The sequence below is a fragment of the Arvicanthis niloticus genome, chromosome 17 (genome assembly GCF_011762505.2).
Source record: "Arvicanthis niloticus isolate mArvNil1 chromosome 17, mArvNil1.pat.X, whole genome shotgun sequence".
In the NCBI taxonomy this organism is placed as follows: Eukaryota; Metazoa; Chordata; class Mammalia; order Rodentia; family Muridae; genus Arvicanthis; species Arvicanthis niloticus.
The window spans coordinates 15,546,371-15,563,378 of NC_047674.1; the positions used below are offsets into that span (position 1 = coordinate 15,546,371).

The following is a 17,008-nucleotide window of genomic DNA, read 5'->3' on the forward strand; positions in this document are numbered from 1 at the left end:
CTACAACAGCTCAAATCAAAGTATTCAGTTCTATTCTAGAATAAACATGGTACATGCTCAGTAGAAATAGCACCTTGAGAGCTTGTCCATAGAGTTTGCAGCAGGGGTCACAGTTATTAGTAAGACCTTGTCCAAGAAGAGTCTTCTATTATGGAGGAAGGTTGTCTCTTCAATCAAGGATGCAGTTTGGGGAAGAACACACATATAATGTGGAAGAGCAGGAAGATACCCACCTAGACGGCCAGATAACAAATCAATCCTGTCCATCAATCTGGTGACAAACATTGTAGTCAGAGAGCCCCCACATCCAGATCACTAGTCTGAATTTTTAATTTGACATTTTTCCTGGGCTAGGGATGAGGTCTCACTTGTCTTGGGACACTGGGCAGTATGTGAACACAGGCCCCATTAGACCCACGATCAAAACAGCAGCTGCCCGCCACCCCCAATCTGTCCTATAGGGTACCCTTGGGCTAGGGGCACTGAGTGCATTTCTGACTGACAGTAGTCTCAATATACAATTGGCATCAAGGTTCACTGTGAAGTAGGGAGCCCTCTGCAGCTCAGGAAGTCTCCGTGTTCTTATTCTGGAGCTTGGCTAAAGACCATGGAACCTCCATTTGGAAGACACATTTACCCTTGCAGACTGGAGTGACACTGCTGCCCACCATACTCAAGGCAGCAGAAGACAGACTTCAACAGAGGCCACATGCTCCAGGTACCTGCAGAAAATGACATGCCTCACTACCAAGGCCAGGGCAGCTGGGCTGATTTCTGTGGACTCCAGTAACTAGCTGCAACCCATCACAGAACAAACAAGGGCTAAGTCACTGGAAAGTCCTGGCAGCATCCCACATCCAACCACCCAGAGTTTGGCTGCAGAAAGGCTACAGGAATGTAAGAGGACTTGATCTCTGATCAGATCCTGTGACAGGCAGGAAGGCACGGTGTAAGGTAATGACACCTGGTCCTTAACAGTGAGGATCAAAAATCATGTGGGGAAGTGGAAAAGAGGGTGGGGTCTGGGTCTAGGAGATGTGGCCCAGGGAGTGGGACACTTTGATCTTCTCAAACTGTAAAGCAGTCTCAGGTTTGTGGGATCTACAAACAACAGAGGTAGCAGAAGTCAACCCCCATGTCTCAGAACATAGCTTATGCACTGTCTCCTTGGACACCTCTCTCTAAGCATTTTCTGCAAACCTTCCAGAACACACACAACCTGGTTTCCCACTGAAAGCTTAAGGGACAGCACTGCCAATCCCAAGATCTGTGGCTCTGAGAGTGCAGCCAATCCTTACTTCCTAAGACGGCTGTGAGAACAGATTCCCCTGCCCTAGGTTAAGTATGAGGTCTGCCCTGGGAGCTCTGGATAGACCAGTGACAAAGGATTACTACTGGACTCTTGACCTCAAGGTCTACATACTGGGACACGGGGCTGGCATGGCCCCAGAACACCTTAGCAACATAGATTAGCTATTCTGCTGTTCTGGGAACTCCGTCACTGCCAGTGCTCGAGACACCCACTTCCCAGAAGCCCGAGAACAACTAGCAAGCACTTATCAGCAGGAATCTAAAGGTCAAGATCACGCTGCTTAACACCCATCTTCCCTTGAAGGATCTGCAATAATTCCATCAGACTGCTTTTCTTCACAAAGGCACCATTTCAGCAGATTGTTCAATAGTCTCAGTAAGGCCTCTAGGAAGCTCACTGCCACACAGAAGCCTGGCAGGCTTACTGTTTTGGACCACGAGAAGCTTCTATCAGCAGGTCCTCCCTTTGTGATAAACCTTGATGTGGAGCTTAGGGCACAGGACATGATTCAAAATGATACCCATCATGTACATTTCAGAGCACATGCAGGCAGGGGTCCTTGTCCATGCCCCCCTCCTGCCTTCAGGAACCATGTATGACAAAGTAATGTACGACAGAGTACCCTCACACATTAAGAACTTTTAAAAGTCATTGATAAGGTTCATTAATGTATCAAAATGTCACCTATTCAGTATGAGCCATTAAAAATTATTAGTACAAGTATTAAGAAAAATAGTCATTAGAGTGCAGGAATATCTGGAGAAATACCAAGCAGACACAGCCATCACCTTGGAGGTGCTCTGCCAGTCCTTGTCTCCTATGTCAGACCTTCAGCCAAAGCCCTGAATCCCAGCATGCATGTGACGATGGGTCTTGGTGGAGAACCAAATTCATGGAAACCCCTGAAAAAAAATAGTTAGCAATCCCAGGGGAAATACTAGAAATTATCTTCAAACACGAGATGCTTACAGAAGGCAAAAGTCCTATTTGTAACATCTGATGTTTACAACCGTGCCTTTCCAATCTGAAAACCAATGTATTTCCTCTCCTCTGCAATTTGGGAAGCAGTGCGAGCCATGATTATTAGCAGCCCAGGGTTGTACATGTTCCTTGCTTCTTGCATCCCTCAGGTCCAAGCTGGACTTCCTGCTGAACTCTCTTATTAAATGGAGAGCCTTCTGTGTTATCTGAAAACTGGGGGCAGTTGATCAAATGTATGGGAGACAGCAGACCAGGAAGGAAGCTAATAAAGCCATTGCTTTGGTGGGTGCTGGTAAAACAATGGGATGAACTTAGGTAACTGTGCAGCAACTTCTGGCAAGTGCAGCACAGGTAAGCCTGTGTAATGGTGATGTGGACATTTAAGGGTTTGGGGAAACAGAACAATAAGGATGGAGCTAGTTAACTGGCACCAAAATTCTAGCATCTCTGAGTGGCAGAGGCTGTATACACTGTAGGACCAACAGGATGTATGTTAGGGAGGAACGTTCCAGCAGCCATGGGCTTCTCATCAGAGGGCTGGGTGCTATGGGAATCTAACTCTCCAAGCTACCTCTATCCCTGAGTCCAGCTGACATGGTAAAGGTATTCAGATTAAGTATTACATTGTATTGTTTACACTGACCAAGGCACACATATATCTACCAGATGAACAAGAGAATAACTGTGTCAAACTAACAGAGGACTAACTCATCCTACCCACAGCTTTATTCTAAAAGACAAATTGCTAAATGTAAACACTGGCTGTTGTTCTGACCTGAAAACAAAGTATCTTGTGGCCTGGAGATGTGTGCGGCTCAATGACAGAGGGCTTGTTTAGCAGGCACAAGACCCTGAGTTCAATCCCCAGTACTGGGACAAACAGTATCTGTCTGATTACAAACATAGGTGGTACAGGGCAGTAAAATGCCCAACTCCATAGTTTAAAACAAGTGGAATCATGTTTTCCCAGTAGTCTTCCATATTGCCTATTGGGTCATGTGTGTAGCAGGCCACCAGATGCCAAGAATGTCTTTCTCTAAAGGACAGTTCTGTCTTTCACAGAAGATGCACCAACATGTGTCTAATCTCAATGTCCATTTCCTTTGAGACTCTAGGCAGGAAGGCAAAAAGACCTAGGCCTCGGGCCTAGCAAGCCATCTCTGACCAGCCTCGGCTTCCCTGGGTGTTTCTTTTATGCATGCTCAATTTCAATGTAGGTAAACAAGTCTCACTGTCCTCAGAAATCATTTCCAATAGCAATTTGCACTCTCCTACAAATGGTCTTGTGTGTGGTTATTCTTGCTGAATTGCAGACAATGAAGAGTTCTATGAATCAGATCTACCGAGTCTTCCCTACTGTTGAGAAAACAGGAGAGATCCATTAGGGAAGAGGTGGGAGGGGCCTGTGATCTGGGACATAAAGCCATGCTGTCCTTCTGCAGGAACTGGCCCATCCCAAAGGCGCAGGCCACCGCCGAGAGAGAGCACCTAAAACCACAACCAGCCCAGAAAGACGAGCTGCAGCTTAGACAGGTGCATTTGGGTATTGCAGGTATGAACGGATGCAGTATGATGGAAGGGCATTATCTAATCTAAGTGTGAAAAATATTTTTATTGCTCTGGGAATAGTCACTGTTAACTGAATGCAACAACAAAAAGGGGGGAAAAGAGCATGAGGGCCCGAGGGGATTACCAAATCAATTAACAAGTAATTCAGGAACTAATTTCTATATTGCCTCTTAGCACAAAATTGTATCTTTAATTTCTCCTGCAATAAGCATCCCAGTGATGGTGCTCGCACACACTGCCGCTGTAAATGAGTTTACAAGTATCTCTTTTTGATTGGCTATACAGCATTATTTCTTCACAGTTCAATGCTACTGCAGCCAAGTGCTCTGAAATATTTAATTACGCTGGTAGCTACCGGTTACCAATTTGCAAGACCCACAGTGAGTACAGTACATTTTAGAAAACTAGTAATCAGCTAATTAAAACCACAGTGGATTTCCAGCTACTCCAATTACCAACAACGGCTGCTGGGTACACTCAGAGGGTTTTGCTTTAGGGGAGGACATCTCCAAGACTAGCTATACCCTGGAACATGGACGCCATGAAGCTAGGACTGCTCCTTACACACTCTATTCAGAGAGGTTTTCCACAGCTGTTCTGGGTACCACTCTGTATCTAGGGCTTTAACGTACAGTAACTAGTGAAGTTGCAGTGGTGGCTTTAGCACATTTGAAGAATAAGCAAACTGGGTTTGAATCCCACAAGGTGAAATTTGGCTTTCTCATCTGTTAAATCCATGGGTGAATGTCATGCCACCTCAGGGCTACTGAGAGGATGGAGAAGCTTGCTAGATAAACACACAGAGAGGAGGGTTGGGAGAGCCAGGTCTTCTCATGCTTCCTAGTTATTTTCTTTTCAACCAGTAGGAGGTTTAAAAATGGCCAGCCACAATGCTAACAAAATATGGCCACATTGAGACAGGCCACACTGTTTATATACGTCCTTAGACGAACAGGAGACAAAGAATCAGCCCATGGTATTTTCGGTTGACAGAGTTCTGAAAATGGCCCTGTAAGGACGGGAGCCTATTCTACTCCACTATGAGAGCTTTGGTCAGTCTATCCTTCCTGGAGCTCAGTTTCCCTAAATGTAAAGTAGATAACTTTTCCAGTTTCAAAAGCAGCTATTAACTGTTCTAGGATTTACAGCTTGCTTGCCCTGGGGTGTCTTAAAAAATATCCTCATGTATCTTTTGAAGACGGGCTCTGTGTGTCCCCTGCTAGAAACACGCCCACAGTCAGCTCTTCAAGAGCTATTAGATGGTCCAAGATGGCTGAGCAATGTTCACCCTGGATCAAGACTGTGAATGGCAGGAGAGACTGGAGAACTGGGTGAAGTACCATCGGTGAGGTGCCCACACCAACGGCCTGAGAAGAGGGATCGACTCCTAGGTTAGATTATCGGGTCAAATTTGACCAGGCCCCTAGATCCCTAACATCACATTGGTTTTGAAAGCTGAGAGGGGTTTGCAAACTGCTTATGCTGGAGGAAGCGAGGATGGGATGACGCGGGACTCCCAGTAAGTGCTCTTCCCAGTGTTCTAAGAGGCAGAGCATTGCCAAGTAAAAGGTGAAGCTTTTAACATTCATTCCACCTCAGGTCAACCTCTGTGTCTTCCTAAACTCCAGTACCTATCATTTTATACTGTAACTCTTACAAACAGCTTACTGTTTTTATTTTAAATTTCTTACTACACAGTTGTCCTATCTCCAAGGAGGCTCCAAAGCAGCCACTGAACGGCTTTCCCTTCTTTCTTCCCACTCTTATTGTGACCATGCTTGCCCATGCTCTGCACTTCTTAACTCTGTCTCCTGCCACATGACTGCCCGCCCACCATGTCTGCCCTCCACGCCACCTCCAACAGCATGGCTTTTAGTCTTCCCTCCATTCTTCTTTGGGCAGCTGCTGAGATTTACAGCTTGCTTGCCCTGGGGTGTCTTAAAAATATCCTCACATATCTTTTGAGTCCATTCTTAAATTCCTTTATTAATGAGACTAACCCCAAAAGGGGACCCAGATTTCCTCAGTATCATCTGGTGTGCCAGATGGGACTCCCCAAATTTCGGTAACAGTATCAAAAACATCTTGACTTGTGTACTTTTCTGTATCTTCCCTGATATTTATAAACTTTAAGCAATTTTCTATAGAACAATAAAGTGGGTGGTGGAGACTGAATATTCGTGTAACATTTTGCAATGACGCTATAGGCCACTGTCATTAAAGTCTGTGGGTTTAATGTTTAAAAGTTCCTTCTAAGCAAAATGATGAGCATGAAGACATTTATTTAGAGACAGTTTTTCCAAATGAGTTCTAAGAAGTAGAAAAGGCTGAAAGAAACCAGTTGTTTGAGATGATTTCTGGGCCACTGACAACGGCTTTTATTCTTTGAAGACTAGACAGAGAATGGCCACTTGTGTAATCCAAATATAGCACCTTATATACATGAAACAGAGTTAAATATAGAGGCTGATGGGTTAAAAATTAGACCATTTCCAAAGAGTAACAATGCATAGCACAGCTTTTTCAAGGTTAACATATCCTTTGACAAGAATTTCAAATTCATCTGAGGGAAGAAAAACACATTCACACCATCAACTTACACACTTTCACCACTACCATCATGGCTGTCACCTCCACACTCTACCACCATCACCTCTGCTTCACTAACACCACCACTGCCATCTCCACCACCACCACCTCTTCACTAAGACCAACTCTACCACCACTACCAGCTACACCCTTACTAAAACCACTCCCATCACCATTGCTACCTCCTGTGCCATCACTACCACCCTCACTACCAAAGTCAGTAAGACTGTTTCCAAGGCGCCGGTGTGATGTGAGGGACTCCAAGGTGAGAACTGCTTAGTGCTTCCATTTTCCCCAGTCTACAAACAATCTGATACTTGGGACTTCAAAGGAAATGAAGAAACCTAGGAAGATATTTCTCAATCTCTTCAATGTCAATTTTAAACCCCATCAACCTTCTCTCTATATAATTACAGCTGTCAGTGTTGGCATCAAGGGAAAACAGTGTCCTTAGCTTTAAAATGTGGCCATTAGGGACTCAGTTAAAAATAAATTCTCTTCCTGAGATGGAGGACCGGAAAATGTGCTTTTGCTCCAACCTGATAAAATGTCACTGTGTGATGCCTTTCTTGAAAAGCCCAGGATGGATACTACTGAGGACTTCTTCAGATGTCCCCTTCTCAGTGGAACAGGTCCATGGGGCAATCCTGTCAGGGTGAGCACAGCCGAGTGTGGTGGGGCAGTCTACTGAGGATCACAGGCAGGAGCACTGTGGCCAGCGAGGCCACTGCTGCTGCTTTAATCAGAGAGAGACAGGAGTCAGTATCACAGTGAGGGTGTGATGTCTGCCTGGCAAGTGCTTAATATTTCCATTTATACGAGTCTGCAAACAACCTTGATATTAGGTATGCATAGAATCCTATTCAAGCATTCCCCAAACTCTTCCATTTTGCAAATGAGGAAATATCAGAGTGCGGTGCAGAAACTCCAACCATCTTTGGGGTATCCAGTCTGAGAGCCAAGACATACACCCCAGGGGACTTGCTGTTTCCAAACAAGAAGTTTTTGAGACAGATCAGACGGACCCATTTCGTCCTGAGGCATGGGGACAGGATGTAAGCAGGCTGGGCAATGCTGGATGCTATAACTGCTATTAAATACCTTCTGAACGAAAAGTCACAGCAAAATGGAAACACCTTTGTGTGGCTAGGAAGATAAAAGAATTCTGAGTTTAGTGTTTTAAGTTTTACTAAGGTGTTCTTGTAAACACTCTTAATTTTTTTTTTCTGTGAATAATCCAAACCCTCAGGAACAGGCCATCTGACAGGCAGCCTTATCATGGCAGCCTTGGATGGCAAGCTTCCAGTCAAGTGCCCCTGTGGCGGCCTGGATGTCTGAGACATCTCTCAGTCTGAGGACACCCCAGCATCTACAGAGCACTGTTACAGCCACAGTGGAAGGCACACCACTGCCATTATGACCACTAACCTCAGAATGACTTGGCCTGCCCTGTTATTTTCATGTACGCCAGAGGGGGAGCACTTCCCCTGATGGCCCAGAAGGTGGCCTTGGTCATATCCATCCCTTGGCTACATAACCAGACAATTCAGTTCAGTCCTTGTCCGAGAGGCAGCCTCTTGCACTGAAATACTATGCCCCATAAACGGCTTCTGAATGGTCTTTCCTTGAACTGGCAGGTAACAGGGACATCAGGGCCACAAAGAGGACAACAGCATGTGACAATATGATGCTTAATCTTCTCTGTCAATCTGCCTGGATTTGGAGTCACTCAGGAGCCATGCCCCTGGGTGAGTGTGTAAGAGCACTTCCAAGGAGAAATCCTGCTGAGAAGAAAAGCCGTGCTGGACGCAGGCAACGTCACCCTATGGGTAGGAACTCCACACATAATAAAAATGGAAAGAGAAAGACGAGAGCTGACTGCCAGCCTTTGTCTCTCTTTACTTGCTGATTGTGGGTATGATGTGACCAGCTGACCCACAATCCTGCCATGATGGACCACGTCCAGGAACTACAACCAAAAGCAGCGCCCCTTCCTTCCCTTAGGTTCCTCTGTGGGCATTTCGTCACAGTCATAATAAAAGTAACTAATATCCTGCAGTACTGTCAGAGTACAGCTCCCCAGCACTCAGGCCCTCTGGACAGAGTGACAAGTTGGGGATCCCTATGATGTTAGGACTAGGGTGAACACTGCTCTGAGAGTAAGAGGCCCCACCCCAACTTCAGGGCACTGAGTTGGTGCAAAAGGACAGGTTCTTTACAACCGTCTCCCGAGCCACAGCAGAGACGTAGGGTGAAGAGCTAAAGGAGTGGGAACTGCCTGGAGAAACCAAGAGTAAGAACTGTGCAGCAGAGAGGACTCAGTGTGTTCCTGTTGCGCGTGGTGGTGGTGGTGGTGGTGGTGGTGGTGGTGGTGGTCTCTCTACACACCTCCTTAGGGTTTTTCAGTCAAGTCTAGACCCACTCAAATATCAAAACCATGGGTCAAGTTAGAAGCCCACGTCTTCTAAAAAGCAGAAGGTAGAAATTGTTAGGAGTTTTGCAAAACTTCCTCCAAGCAAGGACACTGCAAGCAAAGCAGAACCCAGCCTGTGGGGACCCTGCGCTAACAAGCTAGGGTCTTCGCTGGGACCTGATTTCAACATTGAAGCAACCCTGGCGTGGCAGGCTCACAGGATGGAGCTCTGAGCCTATCTACCTGCAGCTGGCCTGCATAGAAACTGAAGAAAAGAACCCCCCACAGAAGCCGGTTATGCAGAAGCAATCTTTTCAAGTTTGGAATCTCTAAGACTTGTGAACAGACTTGTTTCTGTTGGTGGATACCAGTGGAATCCACGTTTAATTGTGAAAGTGTGACGAGACACAGTGACCTCACGCCTGCTTGTGTGTGTGTGTGTGTGCACACACTCCTGCCATCTCCAACTTCCAGCATGAGCATTAGGCCCTGGCCAGGAGTCCACGGAAGGGGAGGAGGCCAAGGCTTAGGGCTGTGTATCTGCACTCAAATATAGAGATTAAAAAATGCTAAAGAGAAAGAAGAAAAGAGAGTACACAGCTGCCGTCCCCCAAACAGACCTCCCATCTGCCACCCACGATTTGCATGTCACCTTCTCCGGGCTCATTTGTACTTCATTAACTGCCATTGACTTAACAAGATTTATGCAAATGACACCATAGGAGCTCCCTAACTCCCACTGCAATCAAGTGATTATGTATGTACAACTTGCCACCGCGATGAAAAATTAATACGTGACAAGCCCACTGGCCGCTGAGCTGGGCCGCTGGCTTTTATTTTTCTCGCTTTTGCTTTTTCAATTCTACCCGAATAGACCTTATCTTATTAGTAAGAAAGGAAACAGGGTTCTCTAAATCTATCTGCTCTGGGTAGCCAGACAGGACAGAAGAAGAGTTGGGCCCAGATCCTGAAGAAATAAAATTAAAGTCTAGGAAACAATTCCTTATTCTTGAGGAATCTTTGGGGTAAGAGAGAAATAAAGTCATGAGTGACGGTGGCTTGGCCACCTACCTGTAACAAGCTAGGCAGGAGGAAGGCAGCTCATGCACATGGGCAACCTGTCCAACCATGAGGGAGGTCACAGGGCATGAGGACCGCCCCACTCAATTCATAAGTACTTGCACAATTCCTATGGAGGAGCAGAAGTGACCAGAACACTTCAAGGACAGGAGCTTGGAAGGTGACTACCCTGAGGCCAAGGGTCCAGAAGTAGGGTAGAGCTCTTGACTAGTCTGTATCAGAATTCACTGAAGGCCAAGGACTCTCTTGCTTATGAGAGAAGAACACAGACAGGGCGGGTAGTTGCAAATGAACAGCAATGCTTTCCCTTAAGGAAGATGTACATGCCTGCAGCATCCCTGAAGAAACAGGGAAACAGGCATAACAGCCTTAGACATACTCTACACAGTACAAGATACCTTTGTGTGAGGTGAGGGTTCTCATGTTTGATTTAACACATGCAAAACTTGGGGCTGAAGAAACAGCTTAGTGGTAAGAGCTCTTAATGCTCTTTCAGAGGACTCAAATTTGGTTTCCTGCACCCACATGTGGTGGTTCTCAACAAGCTGTACCTCTAGTTCCCGGAGATGCAATGCCTCCATCTGGCCTCTGTGGGTACTGCATGCACTTGGTGCTCATAAAACTCACACAGGCACACACACATAAAAACAATCTTTAAAACTGCAACTTTGCTTTGGAGGGTTCTTCTCACCCTGTAGTGGAGAAAGCACAGACGTGAGGTGCCTAGCTGACTAGTCCTCAATGTTCAGTCCATTTGCAGTTAACTTAAGATCAACATGACCTAATGGCCTCCACTCTGCTAGGGGTTAAACAATACTCCACATAAAAAGACACAAGGATAACAAGCTCTTATTTAAATGCTCATTTATTCAAGGAATCCACCTGTGGGCTTTCTAGAACATTCTAGGCAGGTACTGTTCCCTTCAGGCTTCGTCCTCTTAATCCTCATGTTTCCATATAGAGGTCGCTACAGCAAGGGGTGTAGCTACTCTCAAATGATCCATGTACCTTGAAAGTTCGAACACACACAACATGGAGCACTATAGCTACCCAGACCACCTACAACTGCACCTTACTCCACAGAAAGTGCTGGGTGCCTCTGACTGGGCACCTGGACTACCACAGACCAAAACCTGCAGTCTGGATGGAGTGTAAATGTCCTCTGCAGGAAGTCTAGGTGTTCAAGGCAGACTTCTCCAGTCTGCACTTGGCTCATGAGGCACAGGAAGCCTGTGCACCAGCTACAGCAGGGCAGGTAGGAGTCAGTCCCTGGCTCCTCACTGTGGACACCTAGTGGAGAAAATCAAGTGCTCCCCACTCCCAGGTGTCACAAGGAAACCACAATTTACATTTCAACAAGAGTATCACAGAACAGCCAAGACAGAAAAGCTTCCCAAGGGATGCAAAGTGCTCCTTTTACACTAGCAGGTCACATCCAGTCTTTGCAAACTCAAAGTTCAGTCTGGGAAGCTAGCCCTGTCCAAAGATGAGCAGGGAACAGATTAAGGCTGATAGAGTGAGCCTCCCCTGGAGCCAGGCATGGACAGGAATCAGGAAGATGGTGGACATGAAGTAGCAATCCTCTTCAATGTCCCAGCTCTACTTCTTCACATGAAAAATAGCTAAATAATTTTATGACTCTACAGGAAACAACACTGCACAGAAATCAAATACACTAAAACGGCTTTATGTAGACTTAGATTATAATAAATAACCGAAATGAGGAATCAGCTATGTCCATGGCCCTCAGAAGTAATGACCCTGTTTATAAGGAGACACCGCCCAACCCGGGAAGGCTTCTTGCCTTGTTTGTAAACACATGGACGGTGAAAATTTTTCTTCATAGTGCTGCGAGCTGGCTCCTAATTTTGTCACCCGGTATGGCAAGGGTGGTCCTATGCAGAGGCATAACAGCCTCTGCTGACACCTCTAGGACCCCTTCCCCTGGGGCAAAGGCTCACACTGCACTGTGGGCCGATGTGGCACATGGGCCACTCTGGTCTTCAGCACAGGGTGGAGTGCAGCAGTCTTGGCTTCTCAGAAATCCCCTGCTGCGGCTCTTCAACTCACATCTTCCATCTGAAACGCTCCAGCTCCGCACAAGGACTGCAGTCATTAGCTGCAAACAGGTGAGACCTGCACCGCTGACGTGAGTCCACTACATTTGCGGCAATGCTCTTCCCCTCCCTCAAGGCAACCAGCGCCCATGCGCACAGACCAAATGAAGCTGGGTGAGAGCTTCGGAAGAGGCGACGGATGCCCTAGATCAGCCAGAGCTGCGAATGGGCCACCAGTGTCATCCGTGGAAGGTAAAGCTATGTCCTACCCACAGACTTCCTGCCCCCACCCAAACAGAATGGAGTCTAAATCAATTGGCTTTCTTTATCAACCAAAAAGATGACATTTCGAGAGCCGCTGCGCTGGGTTGAACTCTTTATTCTTATTGTTTCGGAAATGAAGCGGCAAAAGACGTCACACGTGAATTCCAGTGTGTCTTGCTAGAGACGTGAAGTAATTTAGAACCTGGTTTCCGGGCTAATGAAAACCCATTTCAGGCTAGCAACATTGGCCAAAACAAATGCTTGAATTCAAGTCCTGTTGTGTAATGGGGAAGTTTAATTAAGGCCCCACATTACAGCTGTAAATGTTCCTGTGTATAATAAGGTCTAAATGAAACTGAACCTAATCAAAGTTACAATCCCTTCATTAGCAAATTACAAACAAGAGCGCACAGCTGACACGCCGGCTAGGATTATTACAACTAATTGCCTCGTTGTTACAGACCGGCCTGAAACAGTGTTCAGATGTCCGTCTGCAAGAGCAAATTAGGGCCACGTCAGGCTATTCCTGTGATCACAAGGGGTTCTTCTACAGCGATCTGATTTACCCTTGTCGCCTGGCGGCCAGCAGCCCAATCAAAGCCATGCTACAAAGGCAGCCTTTGAAGCCAGTGCAGCATGGAAACACACTCCATATGCAGGCGGGCAGACCGTACTTCATTAGAGCTGCTGTCGCATTTCCCTCTTCTTATTCTAATGATCCCATTTTAATACTCACAGGAACCCCTTCTAATTGATGTCAAGTGAGTGACTTCTACATTCATCAACAGAGCACATCAAATAAACCCTGGTGCTCCAGCCAGCAGCATCCCAGGCTGCACCGAGGTGTGTCTCCAGCGAGGCGGGGAAGGGGACAAGTGTACCTGTTTAATTGGGATGGCTCGCCCGCTCCCGATGCTGTCCGCGCGGCTCTCCAGGCCTTTCTTCTCTTTGTCTGGGTCGCTCCCTTTCCTAGACTGCAAAGCAAAAAAAGTAAAGTTAGCATTTGGGCGAGGGTTGTGGCTGCCAGACGGGCCTTGGCCCTTTGCAGAGCTCCTGCCGACAGGATTGAGGACCGCCACCCCCAGAAGTCCATCGGCACTGACTCATCATTCCAAAGAGAATTTTCTAAACTTTCCTCCTGACTTTTCTACTGCGAAATTATCTTTTAATTCTTTTTTAAAGAGTTCAAAATGCAATTACTAGAAACCAATAGACCATCCAGGAAAGCAACGCCCAACAAGAAAACGTATTCTAGAGCTGCAGTGAGCATAGCTGAGGAGAGAGGGGCCCTCGAAGGTTATCTGGAAGCCCCTCTACAGAACTGTATGGATTAAATTAATGTCTAGATGATTTAAAAAGTCTATTAGCCACGCAGCGGTGTGGCTTACTGGTATACCCCCATGAGTCGTTTTAAGGGGCAAGCAATGTTTCCTTTTATTACTTCTGGCCGGTTAGAAAACTGATTTCAAAGTTAAAGCAGTCTACTGTGCAACGGAAAAATAACAGAGGCAAAAACTGAAAATCTCTTTTTGACAAAATGTCAATATTCGGGGAGCAATGAGCAACGGTTTGTTTGCCAGGTTCCTGAGCCAATTATCTTGGAAGGATTGTTGACTATGTGAACTGCTCAGTGGCTGGCAGGTGTCAGGAGGAGGGCACCTGGGGAAAGCTGCAGGAGCGCCAGCCACCATCCACGTCCCCTCTCCTGCTGGCATGAGCAAGTGTAAGCACGGTGATTGTCTGACAGATTTATTTTATTATGAGAGAAAGATCTGAGACTCGTCCTCCTTAATAACAGTGCTGACAAGTGACAACTTCACTCCATTACTTTTCAATGGGAACATTACTCACGCAATATTGAAAATGGAGAAACATTTTCCTGTGCTTTTCAAATCTGAGATGATATATGAAATAGAGAGACTCGGTGGTGTCCGGTGCTGCTGGGAGAAGCTAATGAAATTCAGATTCAAAAGGATATGGGACGAAACAGAGGGTGCTTCTAAACAGTACCCTTTAAAAAGGCAAGGCTCTGAGATTTAATAAAAGCAAGACCTAAAGGGACAGCTTACTGCCAAAATTTAGACAGAAGACCAAGAGGAAGGTGCTTGTGATATCAACTGGGCTCGGGCACATAAAGGCGCTGACTTTGCCCCAGGGCAGCGCACATGAGAAATCACACTCTTAGCTGAGTGCGGGAGCTTCAGCATTCGTTCGCCCAGGGCCTCCTCAGTGGCCCAAGCCATTGCTCTCATCCTGGATCCCAGCTATGTCACACAAGCTCTTTGCTCTTTCCTCTTCTTCAGTCACTGATAATGCACAGCAAGACTGCACACAACAATTCCCCCACAGGAAGGTTTGTGGCGGGTAGGCACATGAGGTTTCCAATGAGAAAATTAAGTTCCAAAGCTCATGGATGACAACATTTCAGAGAAATTGAGGATCAATGAAGAGCATTAAAGGCATTTTGGTAACTTATCAGTTCTAAATACCTAAATTTGAAAATCCATCTTCATTATTCTCCATTAAGCAGAATAATTAACAAAACAAACATTAAAAAAAAAATGAACATTTTCCTGGAGGCAGCACATCTGTCTCTGGCTGCTGTGGAATCCAGAGCAGAATTCTGGATTCCACAGAAGGAGGAAGCAGCAGCCAGTGTTGTTGTACACAGCTCCAAAAAAGTAAAGAAACAGAAGCCATGTTCCACTCAATCACATGCTCAGAGACAAATGAGACAGAAACTCAGGGTACTCACTGGGGAAAAAAAAATCCACAAATGATACAATTTTGTGTGGAAAGAGCCATAAAACTAAAGGAAAGCTCTGACAAGCTGCTGGGCAGAAGTGTTTGCTGCCTACAACCGGCTGACCCAAGGCCAACTAAACCACAACCAATCCAGTAGGTATGAAGCCCTGTGCCTCTGAATCCCTGGGGAGGACTCCCTGTATTCCTGCCCACGTTGAGAGATTTCAATGGAGTACATCCTCCCCCCCCCAACCCCCCCCCTGCCAAAACTGCTCACTAGATGCTGCTGGCAGCCCTTGGTGCCCATTGCTGTATCTATCCAGCCTGCTGCATTCCTCAGAACCAGAATTTAACAAACCCACGGAGGGTGGGAGACTTCAGGCCACCACTTCAAGCTTAGAATGACTGCTGAGTACCACAGACACTGAAGACAGAGGGGAGGGAAGGAACAGATTATCTACTTCATTTAAAAAATGGTTAACTCCCTATATGTGATAAAGCCAGTCCCTTGCACATTCGGCAGAGAATCACTGCCGGCATCCTTGCCCATCAAACAGAGTCTGCTCCCTCACTTCCAACCAGTAGGCAGGTGCAGATGGAACACACCATGCCAGGCTCCTGTTCTCCGTGAGACACCAAGTGTCAACTCTTTTATACTATGGGTTTCGTTGTCCTTTTTTCTCCTGTGAGCGTCTCTGAGTAGGTTCAGGTTCTGTGTAATCTTTAGGTACTGGGAAGCTTAGCTCTGTTTAATGGTATCGGCATCCTACAGCAAGTTTTTATGTGGTTTTAAAAATGCCACATAAAGACATAATTCTTTAAAAGCTTGAAAAGAGATAAAGCAACACCATACAGAACTTAAGAAAAGAAGCCTTGCTAGCTTGAAGCCCCCAAATGCAGACAACATGTACCAACCCAGCCAGGTAAGTGACAATCCCTGGAACAGAGGCAGGGGAATGGTTGAGGTAGTTCAGATGTTCACTGAGGATGTCTGTGCCTCATGAAGCAGCAGCTGCAAACTGCTCAATCTCAGGATTATCACAGAGAATACAAGTAGTTCTTTTAAAACAATTCTTATATATTTCAAAATATTATTTCACAAAAGATTTCAACCACATGGAAATTGGGCTGCTAAATGAACTGACACCCCCCCTCAATTGCATATTTCTAAAGTAGGCACCCAATGGGTCATCTTCTAATCTTTCATTTCTCAAAGCGTTGGCCTTACATAAAAAATTAACAAAATACAATACAATTTAAATTCTCATTGGTAAGGCAAAATTGCCACTGCAAAGTAATGTATGACTGCTACAACTGGAGTGATTTAGTTCATGTAATTTCATACTAAATGCATGAGATTTATTTATTTAAAATCTGTACGTTTGCAAATAAAACCATTTTGAGAGCTGAAGATCTTAGCCCTGTGTGGCACAGACCCACTTTAAAAGACACGTGTGAACAGGTTAAGCACTATGTGCACACAGATTATCGCCAGTCTTTTGAAGAGAGTTAAGTGGACAGAGCCCATCACCTGTAACATTCTGGGCTGTGAAGAGCTAAGACGGTTTGCATCCAGCACAGCTAAATGACATACACACTTTGACAATGTTAGTCAGAAGTCACCCACAGCAACAGGAATGAAGACTCTGAAAAACTGGACATAGTTAAAGACAGGAGCAGACTGTTACCTATTAAAATCTGGTTTCTTAATTGCGTAGATTTCAGAACGAACTCACCTCCTTTTCATTGCCTGTATAACACTGACATCTAGTGGAGTCAATGTTTCTAAGTCAAGTGTTCCCGACCACCTCCCACCACCTCCACACCCAATGCCAAAGCCAAGCCTGGGAATGACCAACGTGGTGAGACTTGCAGAAATTTCAGAGTTTATCCTGCAGTGCTACAAACACAAAACCACAGCAGCACTAGATTCTTGCAGGACTCCAAATTTCTACTCCATGAACAGTAAGTAGCTAGGAAACTGGGTTCAACTTTTTA

At 45.9% G+C, this 17,008-nt stretch overlaps 1 protein-coding gene across 15 annotated transcripts in view; it reads right to left on the bottom strand.

The window, feature by feature from the left end:
* Agap1 (ArfGAP with GTPase domain, ankyrin repeat and PH domain 1) overlaps positions 1-17,008 on the bottom strand; it is a 435,962-nt gene that overhangs the window by 212,452 nt on the left and 206,502 nt on the right. For all 15 annotated transcript variants that reach the window (XM_034521738.2, XM_076914829.1, XM_034521740.2 and 12 more), the window contains one exon: positions 13,147-13,239. In XM_034521738.2, coding sequence (XP_034377629.1) covers positions 13,147-13,239 — 93 coding nt within the window. The remainder of the gene's footprint in view (positions 1-13,146; positions 13,240-17,008) is intronic.